We start from the raw sequence: 23,191 nt of genomic DNA on the forward strand, positions 1-23,191 counted from the left end.
TAATCTGATGGCAGATATAGTAGTACCTAAGGTCTAAGAAAATGCTTTAAGTTCATGGGATGACTTGTGCACCATGCTGGATCTTCTTTTTCTTCACCATCCCCTCATCTCCCTCCCTTTGCAAAGGGACCTGAAAGCCACTTTCGATTTTACAAAGCATTTTTCAGTACTGAGCTTGAACATGTCTGTGTGCATCCACATGTCCAGAGCAAAAATATACTGGAGATGAATATTTTGGATTTTACCCATTTGTAGTTGTGCAAATAACTCTTACTACTATAAAGATGTTATAGGCAGCATACAAGACAATTGGTGTTGTAATTGTATTCTGTGACTAAGTTATATTGCATTTTCATATTTTTCAAGGTAATTACAATGTAGGCAGTAAAATAATATGCCAGTTGTTCAGGAAAATGAGGAAACACTTATTTGACTAAACTTGAGGTTGTTTATCAGTCCTAAACTAGAAAAAATAATGCTAGTATTTTAATGTATTTCCAATGTCCAGTTGTGCTTTGCCATATGAAAATTGGAAAATATAATAAGTAATCATGAAGATAACCTGCAGATGTCTGTGGAAGATTTTCAGACGAATTAGAGGCAGCAATGGAGGCAAGAAATTCATCCACCTGCTTTAATGACAAGGAGTTGTGGAGGGTTTCTAGAGGACATATTGAAGGCACCATGGAATACAATTCAAAGCCTGAAAAAGAATTTAAAAATGCCACAGATTTCCAACATAAACGAGAGAAATCAAGCCATGATATTGGCAAGGAAATGATCCAGAGAAACAAGCATAAGAACCAAAATACAAAGAGACCTGTGTGTGTCATATGTTCCTATGCTGACCACAATACACCTCTTCTGACCTCTTCTCCTGACTACAATTCTTTATCTAATATGAGAAGCCACTCTGAAGTTTTCCTTGACCCTATTGAGAGTTTTCAGAGGTGGACACATGGCATATACAGGTGTATAGTGAAAGGAGAGGGAATTTTACAGGCGATTATCTCTCACCCTGGCAAATTCTGAACCCAGATACATGCATATAAAATTTAGATACCAGAGTGAAATTGAATAGATCCATTGGGTATCCATGCTTATTATATACTATGCTCGTGATTCTTCAGATATTATAATTCAAACACATGGATATTTAAATGAATCTAATGTAGCAATTTAGCCACCACTTACACAGTTAGTCTTACAGATTCTCTTCACTCCTGTATCAATAACACTTTTCTAATCACCCCCTCTTTTGAACTTCAATATAAGACAGATTTGATATACCAGTTGTTAAATGTTCCATATAATGTTATTTCAAATAGCTTACTGGAGCCAGCTCTTTCAGTCAAAATGAAAACATGTCTATGAAAGACTTTAAACTGTCGTCTTATGAGAAGAAAGCAAAGACAACCCTTTCATATATTTTCAAACTGCAAGATCAAAAAGAGTGTCTCTTATACAAATGACAGCCAGGTTTATTAATTTCTGTAAAAACCACACATATACAATTCAATGTTATGCATTGTAAGTACAGGCATAATTAATTATTTCAAAACCAACCACACACAATTATAATGATTTAAAATATTAATGAAAATATATATCAATATATATGTTTAATGAAAGCACTCCTATGAACTATACAAAAATATGTCCATATGATGCTTCAAACTTTTCATTTTAAAAACCACAAATAGAAACTAATCTTATGTAGATGGCTAAGTTTTTGGTTCTATACAGTACTTGCATTTCAATATCATGAGAGGATTGTTACTGAAGATGTATTCATATTTTTATTCCATGATATTTTATGTTAAAGATTCTATAATCTTGATATCACCTTTTTCTTCTCAAATTAACAAAAATCCTATACAATTTCATGCGCAAAATAAAATATGTCATAGAAATGCTATACCATTTAATTATACAGTACTAGTTATGTATATATGTGCAGTTCAAATTAACTGAATTTAATATATACTAATAACTCTTCTAAAAATGCAACACTATACATGCAGGCAAGCGCAAACCCTTTCTTTGCATTACAGTAAATTCCACAAGAACTGCAGCTTTCCCTGACTGTTGAAAAATCCACAAATATGTATGAGTGAGTATCTGTATTGCAAGAAGGAATTTAGTGGGAAACTATTTTCTATATAAGTATTTATGCCTATTTAATGTCTACACAATATCACTACAAAAAGGTGTTCAGTAAAGACTCTTTTAAAAAGTTAAAACGGAAGCATAAAATAACAACACATATTTTGGCTTACTTCATTTAGTACTGTCTACCTAGGCTATCAGAACCAACTCACCAGTTATGAACACTCATCTTTTAACAGCTTAAAAGATGTTCACTCATCTTTTAACAGCTTCACTGTTGGGTTCTCAGCATTAAAGAAATGCTCTGAAACAGTCACTGACAAGCCATTTTTACTGAACTAAAAATAAGAACTATAAAAGATATCTGTATGCATTCTATCTTCTGAAGGAAGCTATCTATGTATTGGTAGGTAATTCTTTAAATATTTGATCAGGCACCGTGAGCTAAATCACATTGCACTCTATGCATTTCCTTCAAAATGCAAGACAATGAAAGGGTTAGCGCAGCAACTTAGAAAGCCACCCTGCCGTCTTACATCTGAAAGCTATAAAAACATACCACTGGAGCCTAGAAATTCCTCAGAGGAAACCGACCAGCACCTAAAGAGGTCTGGATGCTCTGCATAGAGGCCCAGAAAATAAGGTAAAACACTGTCAGCAGGTACTGGTTTCACCATGTTCCTTGAACTCAAGATGAAAAAGAAGGTAAAGACTGAAATGAATTAGAGGCTGCATTGTTATTGCAAAGCTATGGAAGTCAAAGGAAAGGAGACGTTCCAATGAAAAGGTGAAGAAGAGACAATGCACCACACCTCTATGTATACAAAGCAGCTAAAGGTACTCCCCAAGTATATTAGGGAAAAGCATACTTAGATTTCAGAGTAAAATATAAATATGCAGTAAATAGGGGAAGATGTGAGGGAACATACTAAATAGATCAAAGAAATCCATATTAGCACAATAGTGATTGAAAAACAGTGAGCACACAAAATATAAAGTATGCTCAGTTTGCTATTGATATTTTCCCTAATTTTAAAATTAAACATTTTAAAATACATGCATGTTTAATTTTCAAAACTCAATTTTCATTTGTTTTGCACCATTATATAGAATTGCTTTTTTTCTTTGTAGGACTTACAGTAAAAAGCCACATTTCTCATTTTCAAGGCTATGACTAATTATCAAGGTCTTTTAAAATTTTAACTATGGATTTATGACTGAAGTGACCCTGTATTTCCAGTATGAAGTGTTTTCTGTGAAGCAGATATATTGCAGGTCATAAGCATAGAGCTGCAGTTTTAGTAGGAGACCATACTACCTTACAACTGACTTCTGTTAATGAACAGTATCTGAAAGTTTCAATTGTGATAAAGAAATTGAGGGCAGCTCTTCATCTATGAGGGAGGAATTATCAACTCTTCCTATGGTGAAAATAAGTGATTCAGTGGGAAAGTCTGTGTAAAACAATGGTTGTTCTGGGTTTTTTGGGCTGTTTGGCCATGTTCTGGAGGTTTTTCTTCCTAACGTTTTGCCAATCTGTGGCAGGCACCTTCAGAGGACAGGAGCTAGAACTCTGTCTATGTTCTGGTGTACAGGATGTTGAGTATTTGTAGCTGTGGGATCAGGTTTTTGTTCTTTTCAGGAAATTCTGTGTTTCCTGTGATCAGGATGTTTTTTGTTATGGGTGTTTTGTTGTGACAAGAGGGAGATGACACTGTGATTGATGGGTGTTGTTAGGTAGTCTTTTGTGTGCAATGATCACTGGTCCTTGTGGCTGGGTAGAGTTCATTGACCTTTTTGCAGGCTGTATTTTTCAGTGCTGGGAGCCAGGCTTTGTGATTTTTTAGACTTTCTTCTTTTTTGTTGAAGCTGTGCTGGTGTTTGTGGCTTCCCCGTGTAGTCTAACATAATGATTACTAGTGCTGTCCAGTACTTCTGTGTTTTGAAATAGGATTTCATGTCCAGCTTGTTTCAGGGCATGTTCAGCTACTGCCGATTTTTCCACTTGTTTTAGTCTGCAGAGTCTTTTATGTTGTTTGATTCTGGTCTGAATGTTGCATTTTGTGGTCCCAAACAGCCCAAAAAACCCACATCAACCATCGGATCCCAGCCGTGAAAGCCTTTGAGAACACTTTGTGTAAAACGGTTTATATGTAGGGAGAGAAAAATACTTCCCAGTGACCAATTTCAGCAAAAGAAATCTAAATTTGTCTAGAGCAGTAGTTCCCAACTCTTTTTCACTTGCATACCCCTTGGTAGCTCATTTCCAGAAAGTCTACCCCACCATTCACCAAAATAACAAAGCAGCAGACATGTACTGTACTCATTTCACAAAACTTACCAGCTTCCTCTTAAGTCAGTGGTTCCCAACCTAGGATGACCCAGCTGTTCTTGGACTGCAACTCCCAGAAACCCTGGCGAGCACAGCTGGTGGTGAAGACTTCTGGGAGTTGCAGTCCAAGAATAACTGGGTTACCCGAGGTTGAGAACCACTGTCCTAAGGTAAAGACCAGCAATACAGCTGCAGTTCTGACAGACAGTCGCAGAATGGAAAGGCAGCCCACTACAGTGGTGCCCCACATAGCGAGGATAATCCGTGCAGCAAAAATCGCTACAAAGCGATTTTGTCGCTATGTGGTTTTAAAAAGCCCATAGGAATGCATTGAAACCCCCTGCATTCCTATGGGCTTAAAACCCACCTTTAAGCGAAAATCCTCCATACGGCGGCCATTTTCGCTGCCCGGTAAGCGAGGAATCCAGGCGAAAACACAGCGGGCGGCCATTTTTTTTTAACCCGGCGGCCTTTTTGGAACCGCTGATCATCTGTTGGAAAACCATCGCTATGCGATGATCGGTAAGCAAAACAGGGTACCAATCATCGCAAAGTGATTTTTTCCTATCTAAAACATCGCAATGCGATCGCTTTTGCGATCGCAAAATCTTCATCGCTTTGTGGATTTGACATTAAACGGGGCGTCCATTAAGCGAGGCGCCACTGTAAATTCTATCCCTAACCAAATCTTCCTCTCGTCTATCAAAGGAGCCAACTGATAAAGAAAATAAAGTTAAGAGGAGATGGAATGGATCCACCCATTGAGCACTGTGGAGAGTTGTGGATGTTTGTCAGTAAGCTCTCACACACTTTCCTGAACAATAATCCATAATACATTCCTCTGTCCCACCACCACACATTTCCTTAGGCCTTTTTCAATGTTATGTATTTTTTTCACATACTCCCAAATGTCCTGGTTTGTAACCCTGGGGATACACGTATGGTTGGGAACCACTGGTCTAGAAGCTTCAGGAAGAAAATATAAAAACAGATAACTCATTAAGTAAGCATTCCCATATAAATGGAATTGAATTTGGATAAAATAAAGTCACACCATGCCTTTGGACACTCAGAAATGTAAGCAAAGCTTTCCCACAAGTTAACTTTTCTTTTTAAGTCCAGTGCCATGTTAAGAAAGGTGACAGCTTAAGACAGCACTATAAATAACATGTGGAATTAGGAAATGGCAGATTTATCAACTGTAAAGTAGGTTAGATAAAATATGTTTTAAAACATTTTGTTTCTGCTTTTATTCTGTTGTCATTTCATTATGTTACGAAGTTGTGTATTGCTTTGAGATCCCTCATGGGCAGGGAAGCAAATTTTAATGAATACATAAAATGAGTAGATAAATAGCAACTGCAAGGCCAAACAGTATACATCAGAGTGTAGATGTTGGAGAGAAAAAATCTAGAGCTTGGAAAGCTGCTTTTAAGAAAAATGAGTATAATTACATGCTGAAACCTCTCATAACTGGTTCATTGTACTGAACCTACACAGAACTAAGAGCATAATCCCACCAAAGCTCAACTATGGAAGGTCTCAACATGTCATTATATTAATTCATGTTAACTTTCCAGGTTCTGGGGGAAACAAAACAAAACAAAAGAACCACCAAAAAAAAAACACCCCAGAAAGGCCTTCAGTTTCTTATCTTAATTAGGAGTTCCCCAGTTTTCCTCTGATGGCTACTGTGGAATGAGAACGCATGAGAAGGACTTTTGGCCCTTTCAGCAAAGCAGTTCTAATGCTAAATTCAAAAAGACAAAGATATCCAACATAGCCAGAAGGCAAAGAATATTATTTAAAAAAGAAACTAAGAATTTAAAATCAGAAATGTTTTTTAAACACATGCCAGACATAATCATTAGGGGAAATGGTTATAATTAGATGTGGAATTAATTTATGTTGTCTACAAAAAAGATTTGGATGTGTGAATTAAAAAAAACAGATTAAGAAATTAAAAGGGAAAACAGATTCAAACGATCGGTATATCTAATAATTGAGCATATGGCTGTGTGATCAGTTGGGATTAAGAAGGATGGTGGTGGATAGTACTAAACACCCCATGTTTGGGAAGGGATGAAGCAAGGGAATATTTTTTTTCTTTAAATAAAAGGAAAACATACCATTGGTTGGGTGTCGAGCAAATGAGATAGAAAACCTTTTAACAGCAGAACCACGTGTGGTGTCTGAGAAAGAGAAAAACAGGTACCTGAAATTCAAAACAGCTACCAAAAGAGGGTAATTTCAAGAAAGGACAGAAGGGGGTGGGATGAAGAGGAGGTTAGAATTAAGTGGCATGCAGAAGGGACTGGGAAAACTGTATAGGCCAAAACAGATTTATAAGTAAATAAACGTTGCTTGCTGTTATTACTTCATGTTTAATGGAGTGTATGGAAGAAAAGCATGGGTGAGTTTGTGATTCTGGCATACAATGTTATACATTATTAGAATTTAATTTCATGGAAGTTACTTTAGGACATTATTTATTTATTTTAATCACAAATATTAACAAGCATTGCAGTAGCAGTGGAAATATTCTGCTGACATTTCTTCTCTCCTCATTACATGAAGCCCTCATCATATATCACTTCTATTCACAAAAAGAATCTACTACTTCTTATCTTTACTGATATATCTCCATAGATTTCTCTGGTTTGTAAGAAATGTTTCTATTCAATATTAAGAGATTGTGTCCAAAATTTATAGGTTTAATCTAGTAGTTGTATTCAAAACTGCAGAATTTTGTACAGGCTGAACTTCTCAAATCTTGTGTTTATAAGATTGTTTATAAGATTATGGGTATTAAAGAAATAAAATATTGGTGCTATTAAACTCAATTGATTTCTGAAAAATAGAGAATAAAATCCCATTACAATTAACACTAGTAGGTAGTATTCTAGGTTACTATTCCATCAATAGTTCTTTCTTCCCCAAAGTTTCAATGTATGCATTATGAGTGGGTGTATGTAAGTGCATGTGCGAAGGTGTGCACATACCATCTATGCAGCCAGAAGAAGTCAGCTTTTTACGATGAGTACGAGCATAATCCTGTAGGTTAGGTGCACTTGAAGAACCCCCGAGCACTGAGGTGCTAAACAGGCTCGCACAGTGAGACCCTGATGGGAGTTAGAGAAAATACATACAGCAACCAGGTGTTCTTCCATTCACATTGGGGAAGCATGCAACATGCAAGCATATTGCTTTTACCACACAAAAGGCAGCTTCTGGCACTGCCTTGGATGGGTTCACAAAACACTTATAATGTCTTAGTTGCACTTGAAAGATTCTTCTACCACAATTAATTGTACTTCTATAGAGCACAGTTCCCTTTACTAATTACACAGAAAGAAAGGAACTGGACTATAATAAAGAGAATTTATTATTTCTTGTTGCAAGACTTTGTAAAGGGGAAAAAAGGAAGAATTGTCAAATGAGGATAATTTAAGATAAAAAGAAATGGAGGAATAAAGAAAACACAAGATTAAATGCTTTAGAATTTATAATTGAACCTGTATAAATAAACAAAAATTTAAAAATGGCAGAGCTAGGCAGCTTTTGCAGGCAAATCTTACTAAAATTCACAAGATGTGATAAATATAATTTGCACAAGTTGCACTTCTGGCCTGTACAGACATACCCTATGAAATGTGCCCGTTACACAAATTTATCTTCTTCACCCTAAATATACTGTTTTAACATTGCTAAATAACGAGCACAGCAAAATGAGAATACTTTAAATTATGCCTTGAAATTATAAAGTTTGGTTTAAATACCAATTACATGTTATTTTTGTTATCTAAAAGTTAAAACCTTATTTGCAAAAATAAATATTAAATTAAAGTACTACACAACAGGGGCTGGACTCGATCTCTTCCAGCTCTGCAGTTCAGATTTATTATTATTATTATTATTATTATTATTATTATTATTATTATTATTATTATTATTATTATTATTATTATTATTATTATTATTATTATTATTATTATTATTATTATTATTATTATTATTGCAATTTTTCTATGAGTGAATCCAACATAAAATGAAATGGTGGTATGTTTGGATCTCCTCCTCCACAGCACCAAAAATCTGCTCTGGAAGGCAACCCATTCCTCTGGAGCTGATTTTAAGAGTGTGTGAGTAGCTGTAGGGCGAATAGAGTTTACATTTAAAATTCTGAAAAAGTTGCTACTTTGTGTATATAATTTCTTTTGATCATTTTCTGGTACATATAGTATTACTGACTCAAAGAGGGATTTCTCCTGTCCCTGGCCTTCAAAATATTAGCCATTTGCTTTCTAACCATGATCTAGTGATTCAGAATATATGCCAAGCTATCGATGACCAGCAGTGATGAAAGCATTACTATTGCATTAGATAAGACAGAACCAATATAAACAAGTGCCTGATTTGTGGCAAAAGCTTTGAATCCAAAGAAAAACCATTACATAAGCACACAAATAGATCTGTTTCTATCAACAGTGACGTACCATAGAGAGCAGGATCATGTAGCTACTGAGCAGTGTTAGAAAAACTCCAGTAGTCAAGAGTACTTGGTGAAAACAATTGGCTAGAGCAGCTTTCAATGTGAAACACCAAATTAAGATGAGGTATACTAAAGAACTACAAGATTTAATAGGCAAATGTATAAATATCTAATAAAAATTGGAATTTATGTTGAATATATTTTGTTTAATATGATCAAACTGTCTCTGAAATTGGAGGCATTTACATGTAAGAACATAAAATACTTGTAATGTACACTTCTGAATGTAACATAGTTCATCTGCCTGTAAGAGAGGGAGGTATGCGACTACATGACTAAAAGGCTGGCTGCACTTCTCATTTCCCCCGCAACTGTTTCCATTAAAGCTGGTCATTGTAAGAAGTTTTTCAAGAACTAGGCTGGAATTCTGTTGCATGCTGGCTGGCTGTTAATCCTTCGCCTGCATAATTCCGTTTGATCTCTTGGGCTTGTTGCTGCCCAGAGATTGCCTGTTTGAACTAATGGGGCTCCAGTTTGCAGGAGACGACACTGGAAACCTATGCAAACTTTTAAAAGGTTGAACTGCTTGTGCAACAAACCATTGTGAAAGTGGTTCAACTGAGCTGGATCCTAGCCCTAAGTCAGCTTTTTGTCCTCTTTCCCAGCTCTTTTTGTGTGTGTGTTATGCCATCAAAACAATAAGCCCGTGAGCAGGCATTGTTGTATGAGTTACTGCTCTCTCTAAAGTCACTTTGGGAGTCTTTTTGCTGGAGGAGAGTAAATATATTTTTCTATTTCAGTAAAATAAATAATATAATCCATTATAAAATAGTATTTATTTTCCTGTACTAAAGCAATGCCAAAGTTAAATACAGTGGTGCCTCGCTTAACGAGCACCTCGGTTAACGACGAATCTGCATAGCGACGGATTTTTTGTGATCGCAAAAGCGATCGCATTGCGATGTTTTTAATGGTAAAAAATCGCTTTGCGATGATCGGTAAGCTGTTTTGCTTACTGATTTTCGCATAGCGATGTTTTAAAAACAGCTGATCGGCGGTTCCAAAATGGCTGCCAGAAAAAATGGCTGCCTTCTGTGTTTTCTAGCCGATTCCTCGCATACCGGGCAGTGAAAATGGCGGCCGTATGGAGGATTTCCGCTTTAAGGTGAGTTTTAAGCCCATAGGAACACATTAAATGGGGTTTAATGCATTCCTATGGGCTTTTTCTTTTCGCATAGCGACGAATCCGGTTAGCGACAATTTTTCCAGAAAGGATTATCGTCGCTATGCGGGGCACCACTGTACATGATCCTGGTGTAATGTGATAGTTACAACAGAAAGGTCTGTCCACTGAAAGCTGTAGTTGATGGAATTTGGGATAGTGCAAAGAACTTGACTCAGTTTTTATTTTTAAAAAGAAGACGGAAGACAGGCAACTGAGAAAAGTAAAGTGTTGTTTTTTTAAAAACAAAACTCCAGGAGCATCTCTTCATCTCTCTCTAGATCATGAAGCAACCTTCCAACCCAAAGCTGGAAATGAAGAACCTTAATATGGTCTTTGCTAACTTGTGAAAATAAAATTATGACTTTAATTCAGCTGAAAAAAATAATAATCACGTCCATAGGGTAGCAGACATTCTGCTTTCAATCACCCAGGTAACTCGTATGTACTAGTTTGATTCTTCATCAAAAAGGCAGTGGTAACATTTTAGATATTTATAAGAAGTTTGCAACATCTGGTGAGGTATCGGCTTTATATCTGGCTGGATTAGAGAAATCCATCAAAGGGGAAAACCTGCTTGCAAGATTACTGTTGCATGTGTGTTTTTCCCCTCCAACAAATTCCTTCTATCTATATTTACTACAGATTGATGTGAAATGTACAGAATTTAGGAAGTTTATACATACCTATGCCGCTTGTCTTTTGCTCTACAAAGGTTCTTGGTGGCCGAAAATAACTATTGTTTTCTGGTGGGACCTAGACATGACAAACAGATAAATGAGGGGAGAAAAATAGACTCCTGGGATTGTAGAATCCATTAAGCTCGAAACAGCAGCCTGTTTAATACAGACAAGTATTAATAAGCCATACAATGTGTTAGTAGAAATACCAAAATAATATGGGAGATCATGCAGTATTTCTCAAGGGAGTCAATTTCACATATGAGAACCTTGCAATGAAATGGTGCAAGCAGCCATTCATGATGAGAACAGGACAGACACCAAGAAAGATGAAAACACAGAAAGACTGTGTCAATTTAGTTTACCAAATGAACACTCCTAAACTGCACCTGTATTGAAAAGGAGTAGGGGAAGAGGAAACACAGATAGGCCGATGAGGTCACTATACAGTCACTGATTCATGCACAGGCTGTATCAGGGTAAACTTCTGGTGTTCACAGCCTTTAATCTAGAACTCTTTTCTCCTACAACCAAATGCTTTATAAGTTCAAGAGAGAATGGAAATTATACATTCTTTTGAAAAGAAGGAAGAGTCTCTGGTAACAAAACACCATCCACTGTCCAGTATAAACAACATAATAACTCTCTTCATTCTTCAACTTTGACTATTACATACGTTGCAACATAGATCTCTGTATGCCATACCATTAAATTTCTCCAGTACTTCAAATTTGACAATATTATGTATTACAATGGATGAAGTTCTGTCTCTTTTAAAAGGAGGAAGAAAAAATATGCCTCCAATTAAGGAAGAGAGAAAATAATGATTAGTGCTAATTTTTTCCCCTGCACAGTTAACAGGTTGCTGAAAATGTAACCTATGCTCAACTCAGTTGTGGAATACTGGATGCCAATCTAATTATGTAATGTGGCATTTTAATTTAGTATACCGACCACAAGTTTACTAAATGCTGGTCTTTTTCTTTCTTTTTTTCCTAGAAAAAAAGTCTTAAAGGACAACTAAGCCAAAGCTGATGCCTCTTTTGTTAGGGAACTAACTATATTTAATTCAACAGTGCTGAAAAGAAATAAATTCAAAATTCAACATATACATCCAGAGGAAAAAAAATATAGGAAAAAAAAACATGCACTTGCTTTTTTCCCCCCCAAGCATTCTTGGAAGTGGCTAATATTTTTAAAGATTACATTTTAATGACTGGTGAAATAATTTAATTTGAACGAATCCAGAACAAGGGATTAGATGTCCTTAAAGACGGTTGGTTTCTGCTTGGAATGCATAGTAAGGTTTAATGAAGTAAAGTTTAAAAACCTGTTGCCATGAGCCAAAAATACTGGATGTGAAAGCCAATGATTTAGGGGAGACAGGGGAAGAAGTGATTTGTTCCCCTGATCTGCGTCTTCGACGCCCAGTACCCACACCACTGGTGTAATGCAGCCAGGTACCAATACACTCTGGGCTAGACACACTCAGGGGGCTCTCTTCCTGGAAGTGAGAAAGGGGGCAAAAAAACAGCAAAGCATGCAACGTTAGATTCATAGCCAAATGATGAGGAAATAAAAACAGTTTTCTTTGCACCCTTTTCTAAAGAGCTCTACCAGCATTAAACAGTAATGAGTAATGTTTCTCATAAAATCACACAAGGCAACCAGATACAAGAATTCACTTATTTTCATTGAAAAACTCCAGCAGTACTAATGGCAAGTTAACCAAATGAACACAAATTCTATAAATTTCAAAGGAATTACTATACATACAACTCAACTTCCTTTCTTTTTTTGCTGCATTTTCCTTCACTCATAATGCAACATACATTTCAAAACATAAACAATTGGGAAGTTATTTAATTGACTCAGATGAGATTGAGAAAGATTACTTAGTTTAACAAAAAGATGTCTGAAGTTTTTCTAGTAAGATACACCACAAGCATTCAGTCTTTTTCTGTATCCATATGCCACATATATCCTCTGTTCAAAATGCTGTTATCTTCTCTCTAAACTTTAGGACCAATTTAATGGACCAAATCAAGTACCACCAATGGACCTGTACCAAAGTACAGTTACACACATATCTCACTCTACAATTTGGAGACCTCAGCCTACACCACCTTACACTGTCAATGAATATCTGTTGCTGAAGAAGGAAGGACAGAAGGTCTAGAACGTATATTTAGTATTAGGTTTGATTTTTGGAAGTTATTTGAATTTTGTTCATTTGTACTCCTACTGATTTTATTTCTAAAAATATCGCTAACAGATTAGTCATAATCTTAAATTATATTTCAAGCTGAGCTGAAAAGAATCTGGCAATATTTCTTCATAGTTGAATTTACACTCAATTTCCTTGTTTCCTATTGCTGCTTTCAGCACACATAGCATCTTCAGAAAAATAAAAACAAACAAAAATGTTAAATTTAAGCTAAGAGTTCCAACATTTTTCATATTCAAATTTCAAACAATAAGATAAATTAGATTAGATAGAAAAATGTATTGCTATTAAAAAAATTCATAACAAGAAATTAAAGATGTATATATGTGTGTGTGTGTGTGTGTGTGTGTGTGTGTGTGTGTGTGTGTGAGTGTGAATATATATGTGAATATTGTGCTTGCTGAAAAACATCTAAATATTTTTGATAGTACTCTTGTTTTCCTTTCATTAAATAACTATAAGGTTCTGTTTCGTTTAAAAATCCACTACTATGGAAATACACAGTAATATCTGTCAAAAATACTTTGAACAGAAAAACATGCTTTAGTTTCACTCTGATTAATATCCCAAAATTTCACAGTGGGAAGCATGCTGTGGTGTGGAAGGCCATGAAGGACAGCGACTTTATTATTCACAGGTTCCACAAAATGGCAACACAAAGATAAGAACTAGTTAGTTTCACAGCCTGTTTGTTGTCAGAAAAGCCCAGGGTAATCTTACAATCTATCAGTCCTGACCCTGATGTGATGTTTTCCTGACGCATGAGGGAGAGAAACTGATCCAACATACTCATTCTAGCCTAGCAGTCAAACATCAAGCTAATTATGAGGATACAAGGCATTTGTGAACAGCAGAAGAAATCAATTCCTCATTCCCCTTCTTTTGAGGAAGTGGGAAAGACCCTACTGTCAAGCTTTGGAATGGATTCCTATATAAAAGTCTTTCATAATACCACACACTAGTGACCATTAAAAATCTACAACATTGGTGGAAAGTTTGGGCGGTCTGTGAACTGCTCTGGCTCCACCTGTGGCCATACCCATCCAGTTCTACAAAACAAGAAGTGTCTACTTTAAGCCCAGACAGAAAGTACACTAAGCAGAGAGAAATATTTAACAAAAGAGTTGGTGGGAGGAAAGCCTGAACACTGTTGAGGCTTCCTTTAATGGCTGGATATAGACTGCAGGGAGTCTTTGTTTTTGTGGAATTTTGTTAGTCCTACCCACAAGTGCAGCCAGTGGTACTGGCTGCAATGTAGTAAAGGCCAACAGGCCCAGAGCAGGAGCCAAAGCCATGCCATCATCTAGTTGTTCACATCTCTGCCCAACCTTTCTTCAACAGAAAACAGGTGGTGCAAGAGTCCAGATTTGCAGAATCAAATAATGTAATAACTCTGTTTCTTCCATGTAAATCAGTAACAGTAGGCATGATTCAAATTACTGCAAAACTGCTTCTGCTCACACCCAGAAGTTTTGTCCTTTCTTTCCTATGAATCAGAATTGTGGGAAGATTGTGATAATGGAGTGTTGGTTACTTACCATGAAGACTCATTTTGACGTGCAACTAAGGAAACATTCAGCTGAGTGGGGTACCTCCCTCTGATGCTCAAAGTTAAAAACTTTGCATGTTTGGGTTCTTTGTATTACACACTTTGCTCCTTGCCCAGTTCTTTACATAATAAGCACTGACAGATATGAATGCAAGGACTTATGAAAAGCAAATAGAAAGAGTAAAATGCTAAGAGCCACATGACATACTGTACATCAAGGAACATAAAAGCTTCTTGCCAATCAGCCACCAGTGAGTCCATCTGGATATCTCCTTCCTTGTATACCATAACAGATCTTCACATAAAGGAACACTGTTAAGTCTGCAGGAAGGAGACAGCTGACAGGTGAAATGGCGACCTTCCAGGACCTTTTCTGAGGCTTGGAAAGGCTCAGAAAAGGTCCTGGAAGCTGGCGATTTCGCCCCCACTGGCCCCGTGGGGGGATCCCCCCAAGTGTCCTGGAACACACCCTAGGACCCTTTGGAAGCTCACCCTGCCCTCCGCGGGGCCAGAGGGGGTGAAATCGCCACCTTCTGGGACTCTTTTGATGCTTGGGAAGCTTCAGAAGAGTCCCTGAAGGTGGTGATTTTTGCCCCATCTGGCCCCCGGGGGGGTGAGCCTCCAAAGGGTCCTAGGATGTGTTCCATAAGACGGACCTCTCCATAAGGCTCACCAAACATTTAGGAGAAGAAAACAGATTATTATTTTCCTGTTTTCTTAAAATTTGGTTCGTTTTATGGAGAGGTGCCTCTTACGGAGCGAAAAATACGGTATATGTGGGACAGAAAACAACAGTTAAAACTGGATATGGAACAAATGATGGGTTCAAAATTGGGAAAGGAGTACGACAAGGCTGTATATTTCTCCCTGCTTATTTAACTTATATGTAGAATACCTCATGTGAAAGGCTGGATTGGGGGAATCCCAAACCGGAATTAAGATTGCCGGAAGAAATATCAACAACCTCCAATATGCAGATGATACCACTCTGATGGCAGAAGGTGAGGAGGAATTAAAGAACCTCTTAATGAGGGTGAAAGAGGAGAGCGTAAACTAAAATCATGGCCACTGGTCCCATCACCTCCTGGCAAGTAGAAGGGGAAGATATGGACGCAGTGACAGATTTTACCTTCTTGGGCTCCATGATCAGTGCAGATGGAGACAGCAGCCATGAAATTAAAAGACGCCTGCTTCTTAGGAGGAAAGTGATGACAAACCTAGATAGCATCTTAAAAAGCAGAGACATCACCCTGCCAACAAAGGTCCGCATAGTCAAAGCTATGGTTTTTCCAGTAGCAGTGTATGGAAGTGAGAGCTGGACCATAAAGAAGGCTGACTGCTGAAGAATTGATGTTTTTTAATTGTGGTGTTGGAGGAGACTCTTGAGAATCCCCTGGATTGCAAGGAGAACAAATCTATCAATTCTGAAGGAAATCAACCCTGAGTGCTCACAGGAAGGACAAATCCTGAAGCTAAGGCTTCAATACTTTGGCCATCTCATGAGAAGAAAAGACTCCCTGGAAAAGCCCCTGATGTTGGGAAAGGGTGAAGGCAAGAGGAGAAGGAGACGACCGAGGATGAGATGGTTGGACAGTGTCATCGAAGCTACCAACATGAATTTGACCAAACTCCGGGAGGCAGTGGAAGACAGGAGGGCCTGGTGTGCCCATGGGGTCACAAAGAGTTGGGCACGACTTAACAACTAAACAACCACCTTGGCCATGATGCTGCACATAGTTTCCTAGAGAGACCGAAGGCCTGGGAGTGAGCTCACCACCATTATTTGGATGATGAGGCGCTCCCTGCAGGGATGTTTCACGGGAACTCCTTTGGTAAGGTTGAATGGGTAGAGACACCATATCAGAGGCGAATGAAATTCTGAGTTAAGGCCAGTGGTACATGTTTTTGTGAGATTACCTGTTTGTTGCAATGTTAGTACCACCTGAAAAGATTAAAAATGCAGATGGTGCATAGGGCACCACTGTGATGCCTGAAATCATGAATCACAAATTCATCACGTCTGTTTAACATTTCTTCCTGAAGAAGGTGACCTCCCTGACAAACCTATTCACCCCCTGCTGAGCAACAGAGGCTAGAGCTTTGTGGGTGTCTATTGGACATCATCAACTGGGAGAGAAGCAAAGAACTCATGCCTAGACAAATGAGTGTGGTCTGGAGATCCTGTTGTGCTCCTTAGACTATGGCTAAATGAAGAGCGGCTTGTTTTGTTGTTTAGTCATGAAGTTGTGTCTGACTCTTTGTGACCCCATGGACCAGCGGTTTGTTTAGTATGAGCAAATATGCATGTTACATACAGCACTGATGTTACCTGTCTGTCATGGGTTTGGAGGGAAAGTTCCATCCTATGGGGAGTGGAAGGCGGGACATCAGGAGGAGGGGCTGTACTGTATATATATGTGAAGCCTGTGTGGTGAAGGGGAGACGCTGGGATGTGAAGAAGCAGCAGCTGGGAAGAAGAAGCTGGTGGGAGTCTGTGTGTCAGACAGGGTACTACTGTGTGTCAGAGTACCAACCTGATAGGTTCAGGTGTCTGTTGGTTAGCCAGAACTGATAGGTTCAGGGTCTGTGCTTCAAGTTAAGGGTTCTGTGTGAACCAAACTGTGTGTATGTATGAATGAGAATAAGCCACGTTACTTTATCTTATTCACCTGATCAATTTATTTTCCCTGTGTGTTGTTTTAAATAAACCTTATTCTTTATTTGTTTAAAAATCCATCCCTGGTCTGTGTGACTTCTTACAGGGAATGGTTGGTGGCAGCTTAGTTAAGTGTGGCAGATCCCAGTAGGTCTGGGTTTGTCACATTGATTGGTGTCCAGCGTGTGGGATACGACTGGTCCAGTTGTCCAGTGGTCCAGCAAAGCCTTGGCAAGTGTGCCCAGAGCAAGGGGGGTCTAGTCAGGGACAATCTGAGGCGCGTAGGTAATCTTCTAGGTGTACCTCACGGGGAGGTGCGCTAGTAGAAGAACGTGCCAAGTGGGAAGACTAGATTAGGGTGCTCTGAGGCAACTTGTTTTGGCGGGAAAAAAGCTGAGGCAAAACTGTGTAAAGTAGCAGTGATTTAGCCTGCCTGCTGAGAGGCCTAGCAGAGGGGGGTAGACTCTGGCTCGCAACTGTTGCAAGATTAGTGCTGAAGAACAGCAGTAATCTATAGCAAGCTGGTTCTGAGGAAAAAAAAAAAGGGTGGTCGTTTTATTTTGAGGCTTGACTTTTTAAAGCAGCCTGTTCTGAGGGGGGATTATGCCCTTGACTCGAAGCCAGATGGCAGAAATGGGTGAAGTGAAAGACCCCCAGGTAGACCAAGGTTCTGAGGATGAATTTGGCTCAGTGCAGGGTGACAGCACGGGAGAGCAGAACCCAGAACTCAGAAAATTGCTCATAGCCCAACAGCATGAACTGAGGATGAGGCAATTTGAAATGGAGGAAAGGGAAAGAGAGGAAAGATTAGAGAGAGAAAAATGCAGGAAAGGGAAAGGCAAAGGCAATTTGAGATTGAGAGAATGGAAAGAGAAGAAAGATTGGAGAGAGAGAAAATGGCGTTTGAATTAAGAAAACTGGAACTGATGAACCAGAACAATAATAACAATAGGGATTCTGAGGGAGGCCAATTGTCTAAAGCTGACCTGAAGAAATTCCCTGTGTACCACAAGGGAGATTGTCCTGAGGTGTTCTTTTCCTTAGTGGAAAGAGCGTTTGTGGACTTCTCAGTGAGGGAAACTGAGAAGATGACCATCATGCGATCTTTAATCAGTGGTAGCCTGGCTGAGGTCTATGCCGAGATGCCTGAGGAACTGATGAAAGATTTTGCAGAGTTTAAAAAACTGGTGTTTGCAAGACATGGGATAAATGCGGAACAGTTGAGACAAAGATTTAGGTCAATCACCAAAAAGCCAGAGCAGACTTTTACCCAAGTGGGGGCCCAATTGGTGAGGCTGCTTGAGAAATGGCTATCGCAGGAGGGGACAGAGACCTTTCAACAGCTTAAAGATTTGATAGCGCTGGAACAGTTCTATTCAGTTCTCCATGGGGAATTGAAGTTCCAGGTGAGGGAAAGGAAACCAAAATCTGTGGTAGAAGCAGCCGAGATCGCAGATTTTATTTCGCAAATAAGAAAGCCCTTGGGTGAGGGGAAATCTGTAGGTAAACCCAAAGAAACCTACAGCAAGTACTCTCAGGGACCAGGGAAAAGCCAGCAAGGGGGAGGGGCCCATGGTGAAGGGAAGCCCTCAGACATGAAACTAAGACCTCAGATTTTGGAGGGAAAACCAAAACAAGATGAGAGAGAATCAAAATACACCAGAAAATGTTATTTCTGTCAGGGAAAAGGCCATCTAATCTCAGAGTGTGAGAAATTAAAGCAGCTAAAAGGAATGGTGCCTCAGGAGTCGAGTGGAACCAAGCCAAAAGCTGTGTTCTGTGTCCAGAAAGAGCAAGGCTCATTGTCACTGAGGGAGCCTGTTGCCATGGCTACTCAGTCTGGAACAGCTACATCTGCTGATCAGGCTGAGGAAAATGGTCCTCTTGTAGAAGTCAGGCGCTGCCTGTTGGTGAGAACAGATTCTCAGTTGTTTGAGACAGCAGGGGTGGACGTAGGAATACTTGACCGTCAGTATCGGGGGCTGCGGGACACTTGTTCTCAGGTGACCCTGTGCCATCCAGATATTATTCCTAGGGAGTATGTAATCCCAAATGAGAGCATGAAGGTGGCAGGGATTGAGGGGCAGATAATCTCACTACCAGTCGCGGAGGTACCTGTCAACTTTCAAGGCTGGAGGGGAGTTTGGCGGCTAGCGATTTCATCGACTCTGCCAGCAGCCGTGCTCGTGGGAAATGACCTGGCTGAACATGTGAAACGGGTGCTAGTGATTACACGCTCACAAGCCACCACGGGGACAGTTCAGGGGGGTAATGATGAGCCAGAGACGGAAGCAGAGGGGAGTTCAGAAGCTGTGGTGGAAACCTTAACCACAGACAGCAGATTTGGACAAGAGCAAAAGGCAGACGCCACTCTCCAAAAGTGTTTTGAACAGGTGACTGACGCCCAGCTAACACCTGAAACCCCAGTGAGATTTCTGGAGAAAAAGGGGGTTTTATATAGAGAGACCCTGAGGAATATCTCAAAAGGGGGAGATGGGATCAGAAGTCAGCTAGTGGTACCTGAAAAGTATCGCCCCATGATCTTACAAAGGGGACACTCTGACATGTTTGCTGCACACTTAGGGGTGAACAAAACACAGCAGAGAATCACACAGAATTTTTACTGGCCTGACATAGGGAAGCAGATCAGGGAGTTCTGTAAACAATGTGATGTGTGTCAAAGGCAGGGGAATAACCGCGACAGGACCAAAGCAAAGTTGTGCCCTTTGCCTGTGATTGACACTCCGTTCAAATGCATAGGGGTGGATATTGTGGGACCTTTGCCCAAGGCCACAAAGAGGGGGAATAGGTTCATTCTCACCATTGTGGACCATGCCACGAGATACCCTGAAGCCATACCCTTGACTAACATTGAAACTAACACAGTGGCAGATGCCTTGGTGGGGTATATGTCCAGGATGGGATTTGCCTCAGAAATAATCACAGATTTGGGCGCATCGTTCACATCAAAGCTCATGAAACGCTTATGGCAAATCTGTGGAATAAAGCACAAGGAAACCACTGCCTATCATCCTGAAAGTAATGGGTTAACTGAGAAGTTCAATGGGACTCTAATGCGCATGATTAGGGCTTACTTGGCAGAGAATCCAAACAATTGGGACCAGAAGCTGCAATCCCTTTTGTTTGCTTATCGATCAGTGCCACAAGCCAGTACCGGGTTCAGTCCATTTGAACTTTTATTTGGGAGAAGGGTGAAAGGGCCCCTTGATTTGATCAAACAAAATTGGGAGCAGATCACCCAGGATGACCCACAAGACGTTGTGACATACATAGACACCTTGATGAATGACCTAAAGAGAAATCTAGAGCTGGCAGCAGAAAACCTGCAAGCTCAGAAGGTCAGACAGAAAACATGGTATGACCACAAAGCTAGAGAGAGGCGCTTTGACCCGGGGGAGGAAGTGCTTTGGCTTAGGCCCTGCAGAGAGAATAAACTGCAGCTCAAATGGGCAGGACCATATAGGGTCATTTCCAAGATGTCAGACCTGAACTACCTTATAGAGCAGGAGGAGAACCAAGCAAGGAGGGTGGTTCATGTGAATGCCCTAAAACCCTACTACAGAGGGGAACAGAGGGTTCTATTTGCTATAAAAGCAGCTGAGAGTGAGGAAGCTGAATTACCCTTCTGGGAGGGTAGAGGGGAAGTAAAATATAACCCAGAGGAGGTAAAGATCAGTCCTGCACTCACCCAAGACCAGCAGCAAGAACTAAAAATGCTGCTTAGTAAATATCAACAGGTGTTTTCCAACAAGCCGGGGATAGTGAAGGGAGTGATGCATCGGATCCACACAGGGGATGCACCCCCGCAGGCAGTATCCCCATACCGAGTAACGGGACCCTATAGGGACAAGGTGCGGAAGGAGCTGGACGAGATGCTTAGGGAGAACATAATCGTCCCCTCTTCTAGTCCTTGGGCCTCTCCGATAGTCCTTGTGGACAAGCCTGATGGGAGCATTAGGTTTTGTGTCGATTACAGGAAATTAAACCGTGTAACCACTCCTGATGCCTACCCAATGCCCAGGCTAGACAACCTGATTGAAACCATAGGGGGTTGTCGGTTCATCTCATCATTGGACCTGGTAAAGGGATATTGGCAATTAAGAATTGATCCCAGGGATCAAGAAAAGACTGCCTTTTGCAGCCCTTTTGGTCTCTATGAGTTTCGAGTCCTGAGCTTTGGTCTCAGAAATGCACCAGCCACATTCCAAAGGCTGATGGACCAGACCTTGGCAGGGCTCAGTGACTTTACAGTGGCCTACATTGACGACATAGGGATCTTCAGTAATACCTGGGAAGATCACCTGATACACCTGGAGTTAGTGCTGCAGAGGTTAAGTGCAGCAGGGCTAACAGTAAAGGCCAGCAAGTGTCAGCTGGGTAGCCCAGAAATAAAATACTTGGGTCACATGGTAGGGGGAGGAGTGATAAAACCCCTGAAGGCCAAAATAGAAGCTGTTCGTGATTGGCCTAGACCCAACACCAAGAAAAAGGTCAAATCATTTCTTGGGTTGGTGGGCTACTACAGAAAGTTCATCCCGAGGTTTAGCGAGATTGCGGCTCCGCTGACCGATCTGACGAGGAAGAAGGCTGATGACCGCATCCCGTGGACCAGCGACTGTGAGGAGGCGTTCCAGAGGTTGAAGCAGGCGCTCATCAACTATCCAGTGCTGCGGGCTCCAGACTTCGACAGGGAGTTCATCATCTACACCGATGCGTCTAACAGCGGGGTAGGAGCAGTTCTGTGCCAGGAGGATGAGAATGGTGACCAGCATCCAGTGTCCTACCTGAGTAGGAAACTTCAAAAAGGTGAGAGACATTTGGCAACCGTGGAGAAGGAGTGTTTGGCCATAGTCTACGCGATCCAGAAGGCCAAGCCTTACATCTGGGGAAGACATTTTGTTCTGTGCACTGACCATTCACCACTGCAATGGTTAAAGACAATGAAAACCCACAATAGCAAACTTATGAGGTGGGCTTTAAACCTACAGGACTATGACTTTGAAGTGAAGGTGGTCAGAGGGTCAGTGAACTGTGTTGCTGACGCCTTGTCAAGAAGACCTGAAGATTGAAGACGGCGAAAGAACATGGACTATGTATATATATTGATGACAAAAGGTTAAATGTACGTTTTTTGAACTTGGTTTGTATGAATAAAGGTAAATTGATGTAATGTATATGGTAAATGTTTAAATGCCTAATTGCTATGGTTAACTTAGAATGTAAGTATAAGTAAGTATGATATTGAATGTATAACTGTTTTTGTGTGTTTTATCCAGGTTGTTTTTTGGGAAAAAGCACCTTAGCTTTCCCCCTACAAAACAACTTATAAAGAGGGGAGGTGTTACATACAGCACTGATGTTACCTGTCTGTCATGGGTTTGGAGGGAAAGTTCCATCCTATGGGGAGTGGAAGGCGGGACATCAGGAGGAGGGGCTGTACTGTATATATATGTGAAGCCTGTGTGGTGAAGGGGAGACGCTGGGATGTGAAGAAGCAGCAGCTGGGAAGAAGAAGCTGGTGTGGGAGTCTGTGTGTCAGACAGGGTACTACTGTGTGTCAGAGTACCAACCTGATAGGTTCAGGTGTCTGTTGGTTAGCCAGAACTGATAGGTTCAGGGCCTGTGCTTCAAGTTAAGGGTTCTGTGTGAACCAAACTGTGTGTATGTATGAATGAGAATAAGCCACGTTACTTTATCTTATTCACCTGATCAATTTATTTTCCCTGTGTGTTGTTTTAAATAAACCTTATTCTTTATTTGTTTAAAAATCCATCCCTGGTCTGTGTGACTTCTTACAGGGAATGGTTGGTGGCAGCTTAGTTAAGTGTGGCAGATCCCAGTAGGTCTGGGTTTGTCACAATGCACTCCCTTGTAAATGGAGATGGGCAATTACTACACCACAA

At 40.1% G+C, this 23,191-nt stretch overlaps 1 protein-coding gene across 19 annotated transcripts in view; it reads right to left on the reverse strand.

The window, feature by feature from the left end:
* The window catches only part of PPIP5K2 (diphosphoinositol pentakisphosphate kinase 2), a 91,337-nt gene that overhangs the window by 13,200 nt on the left and 54,946 nt on the right, over nt 1-23,191 (reverse strand). For 4 of the 19 annotated variants that reach the window (XM_020794388.3, XM_020794387.3, XM_078386262.1 and 1 more), the window contains exons 25-29: nt 12,166-12,339; nt 10,842-10,911; nt 7,444-7,563; nt 6,571-6,633; nt 563-703 (exon numbers count right to left, since the gene is read on the reverse strand). In XM_020794388.3, the coding sequence (XP_020650047.1) occupies nt 563-703; nt 6,571-6,633; nt 7,444-7,563; nt 10,842-10,911; nt 12,166-12,339 (568 nt within the window). Of the gene's footprint in view, nt 1-562; nt 704-2,114; nt 2,729-6,570; nt 6,634-7,443; nt 7,564-10,841; nt 10,912-12,165; nt 12,340-23,191 lie in introns of those variants that run through there. The other 15 variants (XM_020794398.3, XM_078386266.1, XM_078386267.1 and 12 more) reach the window with 12 other exon arrangements.

This window comes from Pogona vitticeps, chromosome 2 (genome assembly GCF_051106095.1).
Source record: "Pogona vitticeps strain Pit_001003342236 chromosome 2, PviZW2.1, whole genome shotgun sequence".
Taxonomy (NCBI): Eukaryota; Metazoa; Chordata; class Lepidosauria; order Squamata; family Agamidae; genus Pogona; species Pogona vitticeps.